General features: G+C 37.9%; 3 protein-coding genes across 4 annotated transcripts; 2 read left to right on the forward strand and 1 right to left on the reverse strand.

Moving 5' to 3' along the window:
• Positions 1–134: 134 nt before the first annotated feature.
• mfsd14bb (major facilitator superfamily domain containing 14Bb) lies at positions 135–7,010 on the reverse strand. Its single transcript, XM_065248071.2, has 12 exons — positions 6,848–7,010; positions 6,433–6,528; positions 5,233–5,295; positions 4,996–5,123; positions 4,792–4,906; positions 3,456–3,674; positions 3,163–3,276; positions 3,005–3,076; positions 2,799–2,911; positions 2,622–2,719; positions 2,380–2,519; positions 135–614 (listed from the first exon to the last, which is right to left on the reverse strand). Exons 1-12 carry the CDS (start codon positions 6,866–6,868, stop codon positions 375–377), a joined length of 1,419 nt encoding a protein of 472 aa, XP_065104143.1. The 5' UTR covers positions 6,869–7,010; the 3' UTR covers positions 135–374.
• Positions 7,011–7,921: 911 nt separating this feature from the next.
• On the forward strand, positions 7,922–10,228 carry spinb (spindlin b). 2 transcript variants are annotated; one of them, XM_065247857.1, is made up of 6 exons: positions 7,922–8,148; positions 8,227–8,295; positions 8,549–8,636; positions 8,753–8,801; positions 8,889–9,385; positions 9,557–10,228. In XM_065247857.1, exons 3-6 carry the CDS (start codon positions 8,576–8,578, stop codon positions 9,748–9,750), a joined length of 801 nt encoding a protein of 266 aa, XP_065103929.1. In that variant the 5' UTR covers positions 7,922–8,148; positions 8,227–8,295; positions 8,549–8,575; the 3' UTR covers positions 9,751–10,228. The 2 variants fall into 2 exon arrangements, with proteins under 2 accessions (XP_065103929.1, XP_065103931.1); XM_065247859.1 differs by lacking the exon at positions 8,227–8,295.
• A 1,087-nt stretch (positions 10,229–11,315) lies between these two features.
• On the forward strand, positions 11,316–14,161 carry csgalnact1b (chondroitin sulfate N-acetylgalactosaminyltransferase 1b). Its single transcript, XM_065270361.2, has 7 exons — positions 11,316–11,877; positions 11,970–12,186; positions 12,271–12,372; positions 12,490–12,668; positions 13,327–13,424; positions 13,512–13,593; positions 13,681–14,161. The coding sequence occupies exons 1-7, from the start codon at positions 11,316–11,318 to the stop codon at positions 13,953–13,955; spliced, it is 1,515 nt and encodes a 504-aa protein (XP_065126433.2). The 3' UTR covers positions 13,956–14,161.
• Positions 14,162–14,248: the final 87 nt, after the last annotated feature.

The following is a 14,248-nucleotide window of genomic DNA, read 5'->3' on the forward strand; positions in this document are numbered from 1 at the left end:
TGTGAATATGTGATAAGAGCTTCATGACTGAGTTACAAGATATGAAATTCATCCATTAAAGCTGTGTCGTCTGATCTAAAGACTATACATTCAGTCTATTTGTGTATTTATTGACTTCTAATAAAACGCACTGCTTGTTTAAATAAACAGATCTGTCACTCGAGTTTAATGAAAACATGACTTCATCATTATTGCATTCTGTATAATAAGTTCAGAGGTTAAAGGTCATCATGAATATATTAAAGGCCGACTACACTTTACATTCAGATACAGAGCAGTGCGTAAATATGCCAAAATATAAAGGCACGTTCTCTTTCAAAGAATTAAAAAAGCAAGAAGAAACATTTAGACGTTTGATAAAAAGCTGCTGGTCTTTATACAGTGGGTTCAGGCGGTGATACGCTACTGTCCTGTAAAAGAGGCTCGTTGTCTTCATCGCTCAAAGGAACTGAGCTGGACCCTGGGACACCGCCGCTCACAGGTTCTGTCAAGACCCAAGTACTGCAGGTCTTTACCTCTGAAGTCTGTTTTGTGGGAATAAAGACGGCCACCAGTAGAGCCAACAGAACCGTAAACGCTCCGAAGAGAAAGGGAGGACCGGGAATAGCCGACTTCTGAAAGATCAAAACCAATCAAGTTAAACAAATTTCAGAACCTCATCATCATCGGCCGTTCAAGCCCACAGTACAAGTGACAGACAGATCCCATCAGGTTTTTTGTCATTCTGCTACAGTAATAAAAAGTTTGAGATCCTTGATATTTTTGACAGGTTTAAGGGTTTCTCTTTAATAGGTCTGTAATAGGGGTGTAATGATAATTTGTGATACACACTAATAATATCAAAGGTGATATCATGCACAGCTCTTTTATGCATCATGGCTCTTTGATCAGTTAAGTCCTAATCAATTTAAAATCACTGTGAGCCGTTTATAACATGCATTTGAAAAAGCAACACTTGTAAAAAAAAAATCATTATAAATATTCTTTAGTTTCTTGAAAATACCCGAAAAGGTTTGATGAACAGCGATATAAATTAATTTAGGTGACCAGATTTTTAAAATGAAAACCGGGGACATTTCCTAGTTCAATTGTCAATATATCATTAAAATCTCATTTGTTGTCATTTATGAATCAAAAAATGGGGACAAAACGTTTTTTTGAAAGTTTCCTTCTTTTTACTGTTGTGGGTTCACTGCAAAAATCACTAACTTACTTATTTACTTACTTATTACTTAATAGTTATTGTCTTTTTTTCAGTACGAATTAGGGTTGGACGATGTCCCCAAAATTGGCAGTTGAGGATGGTTACGTTAAACCATCACTACGAATATCAAAAAATTCTTACATCAAGATGTATTTTCTTGATAAGCAAAATCTAGCTTTAAGACAAAAAATATTAAATTGAAGTGAATTTGTGCTTAAAACATGCAAAAAAAATCTGCCAATGGGATAAGACTTTTTTTTTAAAATTAAGGGTTAAGATTTTTTTGCTTGTTTTAAGCACAAATGTGATATTTTTTGGTGTAAAAACTAGACTTATTTTCTTAAGTCCTTTTGTTCATCAAGATGCATCCTGATTTAAGATTTTTTTTATATTTGTACAAAAAACAAGAGAAAAATACTAAGAAAGTAAGTCATTTTTTTAATTCCATTAATTGAACCATGTTTTTTATACAATGAACATTGCTTATCAAAGATTACTTTTTTAAGTACTAGTTCAGCTGATTTCACAGCATTGTAAACGTGAAGAACAGAAGGAATAATGCAAAATGTAAACATAATATTTAGCCTACACACAACAAATACTCAGTACCATGCTGTGATCAGTTCACTTCATTGGTTTATTACTTTAACATGAGTAGTTAGTACCTTAACCACCAATAACTTTGACTGTTTTCATATCTTTTGATAACTTGATGACGCTTGCTCATGTCAGTGGCGCGCAACTAAGTGATTAGCTCGCGGCCCCCTCGGCTGGTAAAAATAATCATTACATGATTGCTCCGGTCTGGTACTACAAAGGCTACATGTTGATCGAGTTTTTCAGTGTATTTGCTGGTTGTTTTGGACTTGCTGTAAAACAGGGACATTTCCGGGGATGCTCCAGTCGGGGACAGAACACCAAAAAATGGGACTGTCCCCGGAAAACGGGGACGTCTGGTCACCTTAATATAAATATATGCTTATATTCATTTCCTGGAGCTACGTGTGTAAATGGTTCTTCTTCTGCGATGCATAATGAGTTTCTGCACGAGAGCGCCCTCTGGCCTTTGGATGTAGCGCCGTTAATTGAGAAGCATTGCAAGCAGAATCGCACGATGTATTGTTACACCCCTGTTCTGTAATGAACATGTAATGTAGTTTAACGGTTTCTCCTACCTCATCTTTGTCGGGTGAGACGTGAGACTGTTCGACCGGACTCAGTTCAACGTTGAAGAGGAAGAATATGAATCCGAACAGAGCCGGACCGAGTCCATTACACAGACCTCGAATTCCAGTGATCATTCCCTGAACGGCTCCTTTAAACCAGAAGAAATTAGTCAAATCAGAGCGGATGCCTTCATCTAATGTAAGAGTTTCTCATGGTTTACAAACAGTTGTGCTGTTGGTTTCATTCTTACCCTGCTGGTCGCGATCCGTGCAGTGTGACACCAGCGTGCTTACCGCAGGAAAACTGATGCTGGACAACGCAGCGATCGCCCCGGCGGCCCACATCATCCTGAAAAAAAACAACAACACCAATCGTTTTACACCCAGACTACAGAAAATAAATGAAGAAAAGCCGTGAGAAATCTTACCATGGTTCTGAGCCGAAGCCGTACCAGGCCAGCTGGAACAGCTGAAATCCAAGACCCAATAACACTGTGCTCTTATTTCCAATCTTCTTCATCAAAACACGTAAAAGTAATGTCTGGGAGGAAAACAATAATATGATTGTTTGTGAATACAAATACTTGATGATGTTGTTGATTTTCTAATTTTAAATTCTTTTACATCTCATCACCTGTGCACCGATGGACAGAATTCCAACCATCGCAATATAGCCAGCGATCGCCTCAGAAGAGAAGTTTATGACCTGAACAGTAAAAACAGCTTGGTATCAGTAAATACAAGTTGGAGCTCTAACGGTCAACTAAAAAACACTGACATTCCCAAACATACCTGTCCCAGATAAAGGAAAAAGCTGGAATACTGTCCGGCCTCAGGCAGATAAGAGAGGAAAACTGTGACACAGATGAGCAGAACCGTGGAGTCTTTTCCAACCTTCCTTAAAGACTGAAAATCACGAACAAAAACAAAAGATGACTTTCACAAACACTCACGACTGAATATGAACAAAATACAACATAAATAACCAAAAACTTCCCCATTACATTTGAGATGAACACGTCAACCACTCGGAGAATATAAACAAACATGAATACACAAGTGATTACATCAAAAGTCTATCTTACAGCAAATGGATCTGCCTGTTCCCATGAAATAGGCAAACCAAAGGATGATAATCTCATTTTTTCTGGCAGAGATTCAGGAACGATCAGCAGAACAAAGAGAATATCCAACACCGCGATGATGGTGGCGAGCAGGACCACGAGACTGTCTCCATACCTGACAGATACAAACGCTCCTATAGCAGGACTCGTCACTAAACTCGCAGCAAACGTCGCAGAAACCTGAAACCAAAGAGGATTAATAAAACTAAACCATAATGAGAGGTTTCAAAACAATCATTAAAGACAAAGAAAGATCAGTGATGACTTAAAGATTATTCATCTGGACATGACTTTAATGTATATTTTCCATTGACAAACTGTCAGCACATTATTGGAACCGACAGAAGAACTGTGTGATATTTATCAAATAAGACCAGACAAAGCACTGCTATTACTAAAAATAAAGGGCAATGCAGTGCTCAAAATGATCGCTCTGGCAACAGAAGTCCCGCCCTCCAGTCAAATGAACCAATCATCATTGGATAAAGACTAATATATTCTCTAGGGGAGGAGCTCTGTAGAGTCAGGGGAGGAGCTTGCTAACCTGTGCACATGCTCAGGAGCTAAACCATCTCAAAAAAAGTGTTTTAGCTTAATTTAAGCTTAATAAACAAGTTTAATTGTCAGAATTAATCAGAAATATCTTGTTTAACTGTGAATCTAGCGCACAAGTTTAGATATATCTGTCTTTCACCATTTAAGTAGGTGTGACAGTAATGTCTTTGATAATGACTTTAATATCTTTTTATCGTTGTAAACATGACTGGCTGGTGGCACGACTTCACTAAAGGGACTTTGCCATCGCAAAGTAAAACTCTAGATTTGTTTACAGTGGCGGTCGGTGACTTCTGTTCTGAGGGGCGCGAATTCAAAGTATATGTGTTTAGAGTGTCATGCGTGTTGCTCGCCATGTCAAAACATGCGTTCATGGCATCATGTTAACTATGAGCATCATGCGTCTGGTCAAAATAGGTGCCTGCTGCACACGCGTGGAAAGGTTTTTTGATAAAAGAGACGCTCACGTTCACAAAATACTCGCAAGACACTAACTTAACACTAAACTTTGATTACACATGAGATTCTGGCAGACACGAGTGTCTCTTTTATCATAAACCCCTTCAGAGCGTCAGCAGCAGACACATATTTTGACATAATGCATGATGCACACAAGTTTACATGACGCAACGAACGCAAATGACAAGCCAGACACATGGCGGGTTGGGTTACATACATGTTTTGATGAGCCCTCAAAAAAGAAGTCACCGGCCGACTGCCACTATTTGTTTGTTTGTTTTACCAGTCCATATGCTGTGCTTCTTTCCTCCTCTTCTGTAATATCAGCTACATATGCAAATATAACAGAAAATGTAACAGAGAGAAGTCCAGACACTGACATCAGAGCAAAAAAAGACCTGAACAGAAAAGACAGAAACATAATATCACATTTCTGATTATTAAAATATATGTCAGACACAGAGAGAATCTGATGATTGGTTCGTACCATGGGCTTATTATCATGAGCGGTATGGGAGCGCAGGTGAAAAACACTGTCAGTAACAAGAAACTTTTTCTGCCCCAAACATCAGACAAAGCACCAATCAGAGGAGCGCTCATGAACGACAAAAAGCCCTGCAGACAACAACACAAACACGATAGATTCAGTCACAGTTTTCTTTTATATCTTCTTTAGTGATTGCCACATTATTATTAAAGAACATGAATGAGATGCAGGATTTACCTTGACACCTTGAATCAGACCGTTAATGAGAAATGTGTGCTGTGGAAAGGTTTTCTGCAGGACCTAAAGTAAAACATCAGAAGTGTTTATTATTATATTTATTTGTTACCCCTCCATTCTAGTACATCCCTGCATCTTATTCAATCCTATTCCATTGTCATTTATAGCACAATTGTTTATACACCTATTTATCTGCCTACAGTTTTTGTCTATGTGTAGGTGTCTCTGTGTACTGGAAGCTTATGTCACTAAAACAAATTCCTTGTATGTGCAAGCATACTTGGCAATAAAGCTCTTTCTGATTCTGATTAAAGAGGGCATATTATGAAAATCTGACTTTTTTCATATTTAAGTGCTATAATTGGGTCCCCAGTGCTTCTATCAACCTAGAAAATATGATAAAGATCAACCCAGTAACTTAGTTTTGGTAAACCATTCTCCACAAGCATGTGAAAAAATAGCTCATTGTAATTTGGCTCCCCTTGTGATGTCAGAAGGGGATCTTATTATAATAATACCACCCCTTAATCTGCACTATCCAACCACAGCACTACCATTTAGGGGCTGGACACACCAAAACTTTTAAACGCGGCTGAAAACGCCTTGAGGACGCCGAATGCCAGCTGTTTTTCAGCTGAGTGCCAGCTTTCTTCAGCTGAGCGCTTTGGTAGCTGTGATACTTCAGCTGCGAGCCGGTTGGTTGCCGTGGTAATGTCCCGCCCCTCCTCCACTGTGATTGGGCGGCCGTGTGAGAACTGACATTGACGAGCGGAGCTTTTCTCCCAAAGTTGAATCTCTTTCAACTCTCGACGCTCAGCGAACAGGAAACAATTGAAAACATGCGCCGGCCGCGGGCGTAAAAGTTTTGGTGTACACAACCCCTTAGTACAGAGATCAGCTCATTTGCATTTTAAAGGACACACCCAATAACGACAAATTTTTGCTCACACCTACAAAGTGAATATTTTAACATGCTATAATAAATGATCCGTGAGGTATTTTGAGCTAAAACTTCACATATGTTCTCTGAGGACACCAAATATTTATTTGACATCTTAAAAAAAGTCTTGTAAAATGACCCATTTAAAACGGAAACTTTCTCAATGACAAAGATGTGTCTCACTGAATACAGTTCAAGTGAATGTTTACATCTACAACAGAGCTTTGCTTTCATTCATAATAAAAAGTGAAATGACTCACTGTGAGCATCGGTGTGGTCAAGAGACCCCAGGCAAAAAACTCCAGAAAAATCACCACCACAGCGTGGCCCACCTTCGCCCGACCAGCACTGCGCTCCTGCAACACATAACATCATACAATAATTAGACATATTTGTTTGTTTGTTTGTTTTTAACACGATCACTTTCACAATCTGATCCGCTCTCCTTCATTCTCATCAGAAATATCAAAGAATCTGAGATGGTCACATCGGCTGTTGGTGTACAAACACTCGAGTCGTTTTGTCACATCTTAAATCAAATCTCAGGAACTTAAATGTAACATTATAAACTCATCTGAAGCATGTGACAGCCCGACGACGACGACAACACAGTTTATCCACATACCATACGATGTTTACATTCACACGAATTAATATTGTGTTCACTTCACTCACGCGGATGTGTTTGAGCAACATGACGAGATTCACATTCTGCTCGATATCTGAATCATCCTGTTGAGATTAAAATGAGAGAGATTTGAGTCTTGATCAGTTCTGCTCTTCCACTTTATAACATGAACATTCCTAAACATCCACTTCCGGGTTTCCGGTGCGTGAGAGCAAAGTCCTTTCTGTTAGAGTCAACTTCAATGTAAAAGTCTTTTTGAAATATTCCTTTAAAACAATAATAATAACAATAAAAACTGATGACCGTACTTCCAACCTCGTTCATAATTCATTTGATTTGTATGTGCAAAAAAGATGACAAACACATTAAATACGTTTCAGTTCATCAATGTCAGGAGACTCTCGGTAGGCGGCGCTACAGGTAAATGAAACAACTCGTCCAAATTTATACAACTCGTTATGAATTTAATGTACACAATAAAACACGTGCACAAATGTGAATACCACATACGCAAAAAATACATTCCATGATCAAAAATATATTTTAAATATATGCTAAATACATTTTGTTGAAAGTAATGCTTAATTGAATTTATTTTTGAATCTGGAAATATATTTAAATGTAACTTTCATATATCAACATATATTTTAAAATGTATTTCAAGGGTTAATCAAATACATTTCTAATTTTACATCCAATATGGCAAAAATGTATTCTTTGTCAAAATATATTTTAAATATATGCTAAATACAAGTTAATTTTATAAAGTATATTTTTGAAGTTGAAAATATATTTAATTTTAACCTTTTTTAAAACACAAAGTTTTTCTTCCAATGCCTTGAATTGAAATATATGGAGGGCAAAATATATTTTTAATGCTTTAAAATGTTTTTTTTGTTGTTGGCGAAAATCGGTGAAAATATATAGTTTTGTAAACATGTTCCAAAATATATTTCAACAAATTTATTTGCTAAAAATATATATAGTTTTGACAATTTTTTCAATATTTCGAAATATATTTAAATATATATAATTTTTTGCCGTGTGGGACTGCAGGTTAACCATGCTGTAAACAAACACATTCCCGCGTATCACAGGCGCGCTCACGCCGGTCAGTCAGTTTTGTTGCTCGTCCCTGTGCTGCGCGGAGGACACGCGCTGTCGAGTAAAACTTTCTTTTCATTGATGAATTTCATTGATATTATCAAGAATCATTCATTTATAAACACATGATTCATGCGAAGATCCACGTGTAGTGAAGTATAAAATAGTTGCGCGGTGGGAGAAGTTTGTTTTGTTTTGTTTTGTTCGGAGTAGCGTGGTCGCGATCGCGTGCAAACACAACACTGTGAGTAAAATCGATTTAAACTTGTTCATAAAAAACTTTTAAACTTTCTTATGACTTTATTCATCATGAATGATACAGAATAGAATTTGTGGATGTGCCTCAAATCCTGATAGGATTATTTCATGAACAGCACTTTACAAAACACAAGTAAGTCTGCTGTTGTGATGTTATCTCAAAGCATGTTATCATATGGATTGTTTATTGATTGTGTTTTGCTCTGTGTGCATTGCATGAAGCACTGTAAAAATAAAGATGACTTTTGTTCATTACCATTTGCATTTGTCATGATGCATTATGTAATAAATTGGGAATAGTTTCTGCTAGTTTGTTGTATATGAATATGAGGATGTAACTGCAGTCTGGTCAGCCATCACAGTTTTTGAGTTTTATATTTAAACAGGCACCAAAGAAAGTTTCATAGGGAAGGATGAAGACTCCACATGGACATGGCTCAAGCCATCATCATCATCGCTCCAAAGATCCTAAAGGTGAAGCCCTAAACTACTGTATATATATATATATATATATTTGTTTGTGTGTGTGTGTGTACGTGTATGTATGTATGTATGTATATATATATATATATACTGTTTGATTATTTCAGTACGTGGTGTTTTGGGTGACCGGTCTGTAGTGAAGAAGAGCTCTCACAGGTGAGTGTTTTATTCTGTCTCCTATCATTGAAAGTTATTAAACTAGATTTCCTTTAGATCTGTTGAAAGATCTCTTGTTATGTGCAGACACAGACAGCGTAACGCAGTCGATCACAACATCACATCTGTCCAATGTCACACTGAGAATATTGTGGGCTGTAGAATCCAACACACATGGAAGGAAGACGGTCACAGTCCGGTGTCTCTGTGGACGGGGACCGTACTCGTCCAGGTACCCGTGAACCTTCATCTCTACCTCATCAAGTATGATTCTGTCGACTGCGTCTATGGCATTGAGATTTTCAAAGACACGAGAGTTAAAAACCTTGAGATTTTAGACAGCCAAATTGCCTCGTTTCGAGTCGGTGACGGTCTTCTAGCAAACAAACTGCTGGGACGAGCGGTGGGACACATGTTTGAACAGGACGATGGATCCAAGGATGAGTGGAGAGGTTTGGTGCTCTCCAGAGCTCCTGTCATGCCAACCTGGTTCTTCATAACCTACGAGAAAGATCCCACGCTTTACATGTATCCGCTGTTGCAGGATTATAAAGAAGGTGATCTCCGGATACTTCCAGATTTAGGTGAGCAAGCCTGTATGTTGACTGTGCGTCTATGGGTTTAAAGCAGACGAGGAGAATCAGTTTGATTATGAAGTTCCTGTGAAGGAGACAGATCATCATCATCATCATCATTCTGAAAGAGAGATAAGACTGAAGCGAATGTTTAAAATGTGAAATGTTTCTCATTCTCAGATGATTCGGGAGAGGTCCGAGAGCCTGGAGAAGTGTTGGACACACTGGTTGGCAAACAGGTGGAGTGTTTAAATAAAGATGGCACAGAGAAGATGGGCACTATTATCCAACAGGTTCAGGCTAAACCATCTGTTTACTTTATTAAGTTTGAAGATGACTATCACATCTATGTCTATGATATGATTGGATCATAGATGTCATGGCTGTGATTGGTTAAGACTCCATTTATTTCAGACCTCATCTCAATTTTTCAGTGTTCTTCAGTAACTACGAAGTTTGGTTATGAAAAGTATTTTGTTGAATTATTTGTAAAAGTTGTTCACATGTTTCTGACTTTATATGACTCTTCAAACATTTCTATACTAGTACAATGTGTTTAAGAGCATGTTTGTATTCAGGATCTTTTGTTACATGTTTAACCTGCTGAAATGAAAATGCACATTTTAGTCTCCATGGTCACAGTGATGGACAGTTTAACAGTGAGTTTTTGGTTAAGTTAAAGGTTAACCTTTTTTCCATAATATCTACATACTGTAAAAACGTGTTTTACTGTTCTATGAATTAAAGATAACTTTCTTAACACTGGAAATGCAAATATAGAAACATTGCATCTGTTTGTTCAACTTGTATAAATCTGAACAGTTTTTCTACAATACTTGAAAAAAAATGTAATAAAACCCATTTGAACTCTTGTTTTTGTTTGTTTGTTTGTAGAATAACTTGTTTTCTTGGCAGATAAATGAACGAATTGCATTTATGGATCACCAGAGTCCTAGCACACAGTTATCTCAGTCTCTCTGGATCAGTTCGTCTTGTAACTGCTCTTACTAAACTTCAGAGACGAGTTTTGTTTCTAGAAATCCTTTCTGCTTCTCAATGAATTTGGATGAAGCCTCTTTAGTTTCATATTTGAGTTGTGTGCAGGAGAGTCCACAGACAGAAGGCCATTCACAACATTTTCCTGCTGGTTAAATGTAAACACGCTGATGGGCGGTAACCACCAGCATAAACATTACCATTCAGCTTACACTTACAAACTAAATCTTAAGAGTGATCGAATAAGAAGGTAAGTAGACATTGGATTTTGTGCGTGTTGTGAAGAGTGAATGTTGGCAGATTAATGTCTTAAAATAGATTATTTTAAAAGAGAGAAGATCAATTCTGGACATTTTCTTGAAAAAGAGATGTGTGCATAAATGAATTATAAGAAATATATGAGACAAAAGTGCAGAATGTCATTTTTTTCACCCGTTTTAACAATTTACAGACTTAAAGGAGTAACACATTTCTATTTGAATGTGATCATATTGAGATGATTGTCTGAAGTGATGAGCTGTGTCCTGATGCATGAATTGTTCACACATGAAAAGCAGATAATGTGTACTATCAGTTTGATCCACTGCTTCTTACACGCATGCGTCAGGATGAAAGGTTGTCTGTTTTTGTTAGTAAAGCATAATGTGTTAAAATAAAATCTGATGTTGAGCAAATGTGACATTGTGCACGTTTGTCTCATATTTATCTTATATGTTTCTGATCCTCTTTACTGTCCCAATACTTCTGGAGTGCACTGTATATAAATTTGTCTTTTGGCTTGTGTATTTATCAGTCAGGCATAAAATATCTTCTGGATCTCCAACTGTCTTTAACTTTTGTGTTGATTCATCACTTTTCTATTAATAAGATTTTTCTCTTCAGGTTTCAGGTGAGCTCATTATAAAAATGGTCAATGTTATCTTTAGTTCTTTTACAGGCAGCCATGTTCAAGAGATGGAGGTTTGTTCTCACACTGCTCGCCGGCTTTGTGCTGCTCCTGTTGTGTACCCATCATCATCCACCTCAATCCTGCTCAAGAAACCCAGCGGCTGAAGTTTCATACGAGACTTTACTGCACCAGCACGAGGAGCGATACCTTCAGCTCTCCACCAACCTCACCAAACAAATCTCTCAACTGAAGAAAGACCTGCGGGAGAAGAGCAGACAGCTACAGAGATCTGCTGTGATCTTCTCACTGGATCCTGAAGAAAAAACCCATTCGGATCTGGAACGCTTCCTACAGAACCAGCTCAAAAGGGCTGAGACGGGTTCAGGTGAGCGAGTATCTGATGAGTTTAGCGTGGTGCCGTTCGAGAGCTTCACTCTTCACAGGGTTTATCAGCTGGAGACGGGACTATCACGACACCCCGTGGAAAGACCCATCAGACCGGACCGCAGGAGTGAGCTGGACGGAGTGTTAGAGAGCGCCTTACACGTGCTGAATGATCATCAGCCTGGAGACTCTCAACACAGAAGATCTTACTCTCCAAAAGATTTCTTTGAGGGTCAGATCAGTGTGGATTACTTCATGGGAATAAAATGAAAAAGCAGAACGAGATCTGTTAGTCTAAAATATCTCTTCTATACTTTACGACAGGAATCTTTCGGACAGAAAGGGATAAAGGAACGCTATATGATCTGGTGTTTGGAGAAAACATCTCTCCAGACTTCAGGAGGCTCATCTTCTTTCGTCCATTTGCACCGTTAATAAAAGTTACGGATGAATTTATTGACACATCCCAAATCCTTATCAATATTATTGTACCGCTGACAAACCAACTGGAAATATTCAGACGATTTATGCAGAATTTCAGGTAGAAGAGAAACATCTCAAACATTTAGTTTAACGTGATATCTACTTGTCTTTTAATTTTGTCACATCTTTTCTCCGGTCTCAGTAAAGTTTGTATTCGTCAAGAAGAGAGGACGCATCTTACCGTGGTATTATTTGGTTCTGAAAAGATGGATGAAGTGAAAGGAATTCTGGATGAAATATCAAGGTAGTATAGACAAACCTCTGCTTTACTGTGGTGAGATGAGAAACAGCTGAATTCTTGAATGTTAATGATCTTCATAGTGAAACATTACTGCTAATAGAGTATCTGCTCGACATGCAGGACAATGAAATACAGGAACTTTACTCTGATTCATCTGAATGAAGAGTTTTCCAGAGCTCGAGGGCTGGAGGTTGGAGTTGGCGCATGGACTCACAGTAATGTCCTCCTCTTCTTCTGTAATGTAAACGTTCACTTCACTGCCGAGTTCCTGAGCTCCTGTCGAATCAATGCAGCAGCAGGTACTCTATAAAAATGAAGGGGTTTGTTTCCATTAAATAACCATTTATCATTATAGAAATACTTTTGTCTCGTTTTTGCTTTACTGAAAGTATGGACTCAAGATGATCCTTTATTTCTTATACCCTTGGGCTGTTTTAAGAAATGTTCCACACAGGTGTTAATTATTTGTCGATAACCACACACCTGATCTGTCAAATGTCTTAAAATAACCACCAGAGCAATGTCTGTGGTAACTGTGGTATAATTGAAAATAATGCACACCCAAGGTGGTAAAGCGGCACAAACCGAAGTGGAGTTACACCGCAGGTGTGGATTATTTTTAAATAATTCAAAGGACCGGAATGCTGCATTACCACAACGGGTGTCCAATATTTTTATATAATTCAAATGTGCGGAGTCAATTATTCCTTACACATTTGACAGGTTATGTGTGTGTTTTACAGAAAATAATCAACACCAGTGGAACATCTCTCAACCCATCAGAATAAAGCATTCAACAGAGCTGTGGTATAATTGAAAATAATGCACACCCATGATGTAACAGTGCTTCGCATCGGGCAGCATTACCACCGCGGGTGTGCATTATTTTTGAATAATTTAACAGCCCATCATCAATTATTCCTTACCGAATTATCCTTGTATTTACTGTGTCGAAAGGTCAAAAGGTTTTCTATCCAGTGATGTTTAGTCAGTATAATCCAGAGGTCATCTATGGTCATAATGTTCCTCCTCCTCCTCCTCATGAAGAACAGCTGGTAAGATCTTGTTTATTCACTGTTAGTTCATGGAGATTTTTTGAAGCAAGTCTGGATTTCTGCATGAGAACCTCTTTTCATTTACAGGTGGTCAGGAAAGATTTTGGATTCTGGAAAGATTTTGATTTTGGAATGACGTGTCAGTACAGATCAGATTTTTTGAAGATGGGTATGAAGTGTGATTTTGTGTCGTCATAACTATCAGGCTCAGGCTGTTGTGTGAGGTTGTCATCATTCTTCTGTGTTCTTCTATAAGGTGGATTCGATGTACCAGTAAAAGGCAGGGATACAGAAGATACACATCTCTATAGGAAATATCTGCAGAGCCGTCTGAAGGTGATTCGAGCTCCATCACGCGGTCTCTTTCATGTGTGGACTGAGATTCTCTGTTCTGAGGATTTATCAACAGACTCTTTTAAATTCTGTTTGTGGTCCAAAGCTATGAATGAGGCGTCTCTCGCTCAGATGGCCGATCTGCTCTTCCAACAACAGATCAACAATCATCTACAGAAACACAACAAACAGATTTGAGACTTTCCTAAATATTCAGAAACAATGACTGGATCAATTTATATGAATACATTCATTATAAATACATTCAAAATGTTGTGTGGTATTTGTGTGAATGATTTATAAACTGAGTCTCTGAGGCTGACACATTTTTAGGCTCCATAGGTCATCAAGACATCAAGAAAAGAATATTAACAAATATAAAGTTAACTGTTATTCTTAGTTAATCATGCATTGTTGTAATATGGTTATGTAATGCTCAGTTAACTGAAATAAACTAGGCTTGATGACGTATGAAGCCGTCGGCCTGGGTG

This window comes from Paramisgurnus dabryanus, chromosome 11 (genome assembly GCF_030506205.2).
Source record: "Paramisgurnus dabryanus chromosome 11, PD_genome_1.1, whole genome shotgun sequence".
Lineage (NCBI taxonomy): Eukaryota > Metazoa > Chordata > Actinopteri > Cypriniformes > Cobitidae > Paramisgurnus > Paramisgurnus dabryanus.

What these genes read in the sequence shown, in the direction of transcription:
- mfsd14bb (XM_065248071.2), bottom strand. Translation starts at nt 6,868, where the DNA reads ATGTTGCTCAAACACATCCGC. An exon ending in TGTTGCTCAAACACATCCGC is followed by an intron (nt 6,529 to 6,847) that starts GTGAGTGAAGTG and finishes TATGTGTTGCAG; the next exon opens with GAGCGCAGTGCTGGTCGGGC. An exon ending in GGCTTCGGCTCAGAACCATG is followed by an intron (nt 2,720 to 2,798) that starts GTAAGATTTCTC and finishes GTTTTTTTTCAG; the next exon opens with GATGATGTGGGCCGCCGGGG.
- spinb (XM_065247857.1), top strand. Translation starts at nt 8,576, where the DNA reads ATGAAGACTCCACATGGACATGGCTCAAGCCATCATCATCATCGCTCC. An exon ending in GTGAAGAAGAGCTCTCACAG is followed by an intron (nt 8,802 to 8,888) that starts GTGAGTGTTTTA and finishes TGTTATGTGCAG; the next exon opens with ACACAGACAGCGTAACGCAG. An exon ending in CCGGATACTTCCAGATTTAG is followed by an intron (nt 9,386 to 9,556) that starts GTGAGCAAGCCT and finishes TCTCATTCTCAG; the next exon opens with ATGATTCGGGAGAGGTCCGA.
- csgalnact1b (XM_065270361.2), top strand. Translation starts at nt 11,316, where the DNA reads ATGTTCAAGAGATGGAGGTTTGTTCTCACACTGCTCGCCGGCTTTGTG. An exon ending in CTCCTCATGAAGAACAGCTG is followed by an intron (nt 13,425 to 13,511) that starts GTAAGATCTTGT and finishes TTTCATTTACAG; the next exon opens with GTGGTCAGGAAAGATTTTGG. An exon ending in ATCAGATTTTTTGAAGATGG is followed by an intron (nt 13,594 to 13,680) that starts GTATGAAGTGTG and finishes TTCTTCTATAAG; the next exon opens with GTGGATTCGATGTACCAGTA.